The sequence below is a fragment of the Lolium perenne genome, chromosome 2 (genome assembly GCF_019359855.2).
Source record: "Lolium perenne isolate Kyuss_39 chromosome 2, Kyuss_2.0, whole genome shotgun sequence".
Classification (NCBI taxonomy): domain Eukaryota; kingdom Viridiplantae; phylum Streptophyta; class Magnoliopsida; order Poales; family Poaceae; genus Lolium; species Lolium perenne.
In genome coordinates, this window is record NC_067245.2 from 92,675,926 (window position 1) to 92,681,925 (window position 6,000).

The following is a 6,000-nucleotide window of genomic DNA, read 5'->3' on the forward strand; positions in this document are numbered from 1 at the left end:
TGACATTTATGTTTGATGTTATATATCTTGCCATCGTCATGTTGCTTATCTTGCTTAGCATAGGTTGTTGGTGCACATAGGCAGCCACTAGTTTATAGGCTTTGTGCTTGACAAGTAAAACTTAGTTTTATTCCGCACTTGGTCAAGCCCCTAACATAGAAGTTTTTGAAGCCACATATTAACCCCCGCCCTTCCTCTAGGCGGCATCCTTGGTCTTTCAGCGGAGATTCGTTCAACTATCTTCATTCGACAACACAAAACTCCATCCAAAAGATGATAATTACTGCTTGCATGTGTCTACACGACTACATCCGTGATAGCAGCATGAGGGATCAATATTTCAACATATTTGATACCAGAGGGTATGTTCATGAGAAGAGTGCTTCGTATCCTAGTGGTCCACGTGGTATTTACATAGTAATGATATCGCTATGAGTGTGTTTCCTTAGAATTATTAGACCCTATTTATGTCTTCTATTTAACTTGTAATCAACTAACAATGACCTCCTATTTTTAATTGCAATGTTGAAATATGATGTTTGAAATAATAATTTATGATCATATATACAAAAAAGAGTACAAAACAACTTTAAAACAGTTTATCAGAACACAAATTCATCTTGAGGGATTACAGACTTTTCATCACACAACTGCAACAATATGCTAGGACAGGAGAAGTTGACATCACACGACGGAGACAATAAGTTAGGACAGGAGAAGCTGAAAAGAACCAAACTGAGCTTATTCTCACCACTATTTCTCTGGTAGCTATAGCCAGTGTGACTTATGCGCAAGCCTAAGCCCAAAAGAACTGATCCTAAATATAGTCGGTTAGTTGTTAGAAAAAGAATTTCAAGTCCATGATTTCAAATTTCCATGTCGCTAAATTGAGGTAGGGTTGAACTACTGTATTCAATCGTGAAAACAAGTTTCTTGGGAAATGAATACCGAAACAATGCTCAAACTATGTCACAGCGAGCTATAAAAAGAGACGCAGGAACTGCATTAGGAGCAACTTCGACCACTTCAGCACATTAAGAAAAGGCAGCTATATAAACGCATATAGTATGTTACACCTTTGAGGAACACCCATTGCGTAGTTCATAGCAATGCTAAGAGAAAGATGAAGCTGTATGTAAATAGCATACCAAGCATCCTTCGTAGGAATAAGCATGCAAAATTGGAGCCAACACCTACTGTAAGCCGGCTCCTTGTTTGTTGCGGCAAATGGGCTTTAAACACTCCTCTCCACCCCAATCTCCTCTTTATCGGCATAAACAGGAAGCCCAGCTGCCAATTAGATGGGTTGCGGAGCAATAGGGTGGCGATGGTAGACAGGCATACCACAATGCCAATCCGCTCACTAACTGGGCTCAAAACAACATAAGCGCCCAGTGCAAATGCTGCAACCATACTTCTCGTCGCCTGCTCCATAGACATTACAGAGAAGAACATGTAGAGTTTACGAAGCAGTGGATGAACATGCTCTGATCCAGCATAGGTGAGCCAGATGGTGGACAACGTGGAGCCGACAAATGCAAGTGTGTTCGCCATCACAAATGCCTTGAAGGTGTATCTGTGTGATAAAATTGGTGCACCAGCATGTGGATGACCATCAGATATGTTACCACCGGGTAGAGTGAATACTGCTGCAAATGTGACTGTTGAGACAAGCACCGAGCCAACTACTAAATTTTGTGCAATGTTGCTAAATTTCTTTAGCTCGTTTCCAGAGGCTCTCCCAATGTGGAACTCATCTATGAAATGATCCAGGCGGCGTGGAGTAAGGACAGCTCCTGTCCATGCTAAACAGCGTAGTATAATGACCTGTGGATTCTATCAGAAGAAATCAAAATTTCAGAAAAGCAAAGCAGCTGGATTGCAAATACTTTACAGAAAACAACAATACACTATTGTGCTTGTGGAAACAAGAACAAATTGGTAAGCTTAAGAATATTACCAGTGTATAACTGATCCCTTTATCAGTGGCTAGTACCGCAAGATCTAAGGCAGTGAGGCCGTGGTTGTTCACTATATTTGGCAGTACACCTTTATTTGACATCAGAAGGCTCACTATCATCTGATCTGCATTCTTGACTGCAAGGTGCAGAGCTGTATTCCCTTCATAATCCATGGCATTCACCATTCTGTCGAGTTCTGGGGTACCACAGAAATGCCAAACGACTTTCCATTTCTTATGCTCAACAGCAATATGTAAGAAGTTTCTTCCTTTACTGTCAAGCTTCTCATCAAAATCTGGGCAGTGTTTGGAGAGTTCATAGATCAGTTGACCATATCCCATTTTAGCAGCAATATGTACAGGAAACAATCCATTTGAATCTGGGACATAGGCTGGAGAAGTATCATATCTCAATAACAGCTTCAGTGCGGAAATGTTTCCAGCAGATGCAACATAATGGAGAGGAGTACTTCCTGAACTGTCAACTTCTTTTGCAAGTGCTGGATTCCACTGCAACAGTTCCTGTGTCATTTCTGGTACTAAAGAACTTAGTAACTATCTCAGCTTCACTAATTCGACTTAACATTCTATCAAAATACTACTATGAGAATCCACAATAAGCTTGTGTTGAAATAAATGTGAGTTGTTGCCATTCGAGAGAAAAACATTTATCGTCCAATTCATGCTCACTGGAAATTAACTCAACCCAAATAAATTAAAATGGACTGTTTGGTAAAGTAGGAGAGATGCAAACAAAACAAAAGTAAGTAGCTGATCAAAGGTGTCACTCAAACACAAACGAGAAATAATGATGAACCTTGAAGATTCAGAAAGCAACTTTAGCATGTCAAGCTCAATGAGGAACATAGTTTTGAGGCTGACATGATAAAAGAATCTCTACTTGGTCCCTCTTTCATATTCTGGCTGGGCCACATTTATCAATAAAGAAAGAACATAACTATTTGGATAAATACGGATATGAATATATGTGTAGTATATTGAGGGCACTCTGTGAATTTAGGTACTTGCACTATAGCTCCTCTGTTTGTGCAATTGTTTACACAATATTTTGTTGACCAATTCCAAATGGAAGGAGATATGTATTTCCCAATCTATAGTCATGTGTCATACTCAAATGCAGATAAAGTATCAAAATGGTTCCAAATTCACAATGAATTTGATTTCTCGATGCTAGACTCAACTTTGGATTTGAATGGTAGATTGGTAGTTTACAAATTACCATAATTTAATGAACTTAAATAAAAAAATTGACCTATCATGTTTTAGTCAATACAAGTCCCAGTCAAGTTCCACTCTATCTGATTGTAAGAAACCCACTTTCTATCTATCATGCTCTCAACTCATGCCCATTCACACCCTTTAATTTCTCCAATAAATTTCTCTTTTATATAAACACAAATTTCCAACATTCCATGCTTAGATATCCTTTTCAATAAGAATATAGGTTACTTTTCACACAGATACTCTATATTTTTCTCATGAGCCACCCTGGCATGTGAGGAGTAATGAACAGAGTCAGATCCTGCAGCGCCACACACACTAAAGTGCCTACCTGCACTAACCCCACTAACGCAAATCAATCATGTTACCCTTGACAACTTGCTTCATGACACCCACACCCCGATCCAAACATTGCTATCACTACTCCCAGTAGGTTCGACTGTGGGATGTACTAGTTGATAACAAGTGTACAACCTACTCTACAATTTAATTATTTATTTTCTGAAAAAATCAAGCTAAATCAGTTTCATCACGTGAAACCTAAACCTCAAAAATACTGCATCACTTGCTTTACCAGCAATTATCTACTAATTCCTAATCTCAACTGAGTTGTAATGCAACCACAGATTATTCCAGTAAATTAAAGGCGACTTAAAGCAAGCATCTTGCATCACCTCAAGTTGCCAATGACCAACAAAATAGTAGTACAAACGTCTAGAGAACCAACCTAAGGTTGGGTGGTTAGGAGGGTGGTTGTCTTTCACCACTAGAGTTAAGCGGGTTTGACATCTGTGTGTCTCATAAAGGCGGAATATTCATTCAGTGGGAGGCGACGTTCCCGTCGACAGCGAGGCGCCTGTGGTGACTTCGTCAAGTTTCAAGATCTAATCCGCTAGCTCAGTCTTCCGGAGGTGCTTATAGGGGTAGGGTGTGCGTGTGTGCGTTCATAGGGGTGAGTGTATGCGCGTGTATGTGAGCGTCTGCGTTTGTACTGTGTTTCTCAAAAAAAATCTTGAAATTAAGGCTATATCTCGGCAGGCACTCACCGTTGCTCGTGAGCGCAGCGGCGTGCAGCGCCGTGCGCCTGCCCGGACCAGTGCACGAAGCCACTATGGGCAGCTTGTCATCGTCGTCTTTGCTGTATGACTTCAGAAGAATGCGCACCATCCCAAGGGATCCTCCCGCCGCTGCCATGTAAATGGGCGTCTCCCCCGCGCCGCCGCACAGCCCCGCGAGCCCCGAGTCGGCAGCGGCCAGCGCACGGGCGGCGGCCTCGTGCCCGCCCCGCACCGCCTCGTGAAGCGCCGTCTCGCCGCGCTTGTTAGTGGCGCGGGTGAGGGCGCGCAAGGCGGACGAGGTGGGTGGGGAGGACGCGACGAGGAGAGCGACGACCTTGTGGGCCCCGGCGCGAGCGGCGAGGTGGAGCGGGGTGTCCAGCGCGGCGTTGCGCGCGGCGAGGAGCCCGGGGGCACGGCGGAGGAGGAGCGTCGCCAGCGCCGCGTGCGCGCCGGACGCGGCCACGTGCAGGAGCGTGTTGCCTCCTGCGGTGGCGGCGGTCTCGAGGTCGGGCGCGGACGGGTCCGCGAGGAGCTCCTTGACGAGCCGCCGCTCGTCGCCGCTGCGCGCCGCGCGGAGGAGCGCGGGGCTCAGGGTTGGCCCGGCGAGCGGCGGCCGAGGCGTCGCGCAGGACATGGTGGACGGTGTCGACGGCGGCGAGGTCTCTGCCTGGGCGGGCGAGGCCATCGTGCATTCGTGCTTCGTGTGTGCGTCGGTTGACGAGAGGGGGGAAAATGGGTGGTTTACTTCGGATTCATGTCGGTACACACTCGTGATTCGTGAAGTGGTACTGGTACAATACAGTACTACTAGTAGTAATCATGGAACTTGACGTGGCAACGGCCAATAAATGGATACAGATCATTTTCTTATTTGCCCCTGGATGATTTAGTAATTGTGTAATGTACCACATGTTCTTTTATTCAACGCCGGTTTTTTTTTTTGGAGTAGAGTTTTTTATTTTTGCTCCAGACAGTTATATTTACAAGTTATAAAAAATCAAACCTAGGAATTTTTTTTTGCATATATGAGGACAACACATTATGCAAGTATTAGGATAAGACTGGGATACTTTTGAGAGGGTAAATGGGAACTTAACTGATTAATTGCACTTCCTCCCAACCAGCTTAACAGGCTTGTATATAGTTTATAAAACATTTTAACCATTATTTTAATCAATATAATATGAATTATATGTTACACAAAATATATCATTGGAAAATTTTGTGAAATATGAATCTAACAGTATAGCTTTTGTAGATAACTAGATATATAATTTATATTTTATTAACCAAATTAATAGTTAAAGTTTATATTAAACAGTGTGTGCGTCTGCCAAATTCTAAGGGAGGAGTAATAGTCTTCTAATGTAAGCTTAAGCTTTTACCAAATAAAAAGTACAGAGGCGTTGTTGACTTCTCTAGAAAAAATTGAGACCCTCTCGACTTTTCACGATCTTTGATGCACAATGACTTACCAAATTATATAAATTGAGCATGTGTAACCAGTATTATTGTATTTTATGTTGTGAAATACTTTTATTTTTATATTTACCCTAAAATTATTTAAAAAAATTATTGTAAATGTTCTGCCTTGAAGAATATAAAATCCTGGACTAAAAAGTTCTTTAAAAATTACCTAACAATTTTAAATGGTGGAAATTTATCAGAATATTTTCTGAGAGTTCATCCTTAATCATTTAGAAATGATCCACCTTTTTATTTGGTAAAATTCAAGCATAT

General features: G+C 42.3%; 1 protein-coding gene across 2 annotated transcripts; it reads right to left on the reverse strand.

The window, feature by feature from the left end:
• Window positions 1–1,034: 1,034 nt before the first annotated feature.
• Window positions 1,035–5,194, reverse strand: LOC127333274 (protein ACCELERATED CELL DEATH 6). 2 transcript variants are annotated; one of them, XM_051359652.2, is made up of 3 exons: window positions 4,249–5,194; window positions 1,961–2,493; window positions 1,035–1,827 (listed from the first exon to the last, which is right to left on the reverse strand). In XM_051359652.2, the coding sequence occupies exons 1-3, from the start codon at window positions 4,943–4,945 to the stop codon at window positions 1,102–1,104; spliced, it is 1,956 nt and encodes a 651-aa protein (XP_051215612.1). In that variant the 5' UTR covers window positions 4,946–5,194; the 3' UTR covers window positions 1,035–1,101. The 2 variants fall into 2 exon arrangements, with proteins under 2 accessions (XP_051215612.1, XP_051215611.1); XM_051359651.2 differs by having other exon boundaries at window positions 1,035–1,836; window positions 4,249–5,191.
• Between the last annotated feature and the right edge of the window lie 806 nt (window positions 5,195–6,000).

What these genes read in the sequence shown, in the direction of transcription:
- LOC127333274 (XM_051359651.2), bottom strand. Translation starts at nt 4,945, where the DNA reads ATGGCCTCGCCCGCCCAGGCAGAGACCTCGCCGCCGTCGACACCGTCC. An exon ending in CGCTGCGCTCACGAGCAACG is followed by an intron (nt 2,494 to 4,248) that starts GTGAGTGCCTGC and finishes CTTTAGTACCAG; the next exon opens with AAATGACACAGGAACTGTTG. An exon ending in AAGGGATCAGTTATACACTG is followed by an intron (nt 1,837 to 1,960) that starts GTAATATTCTTA and finishes TTCTTCTGATAG; the next exon opens with AATCCACAGGTCATTATACT.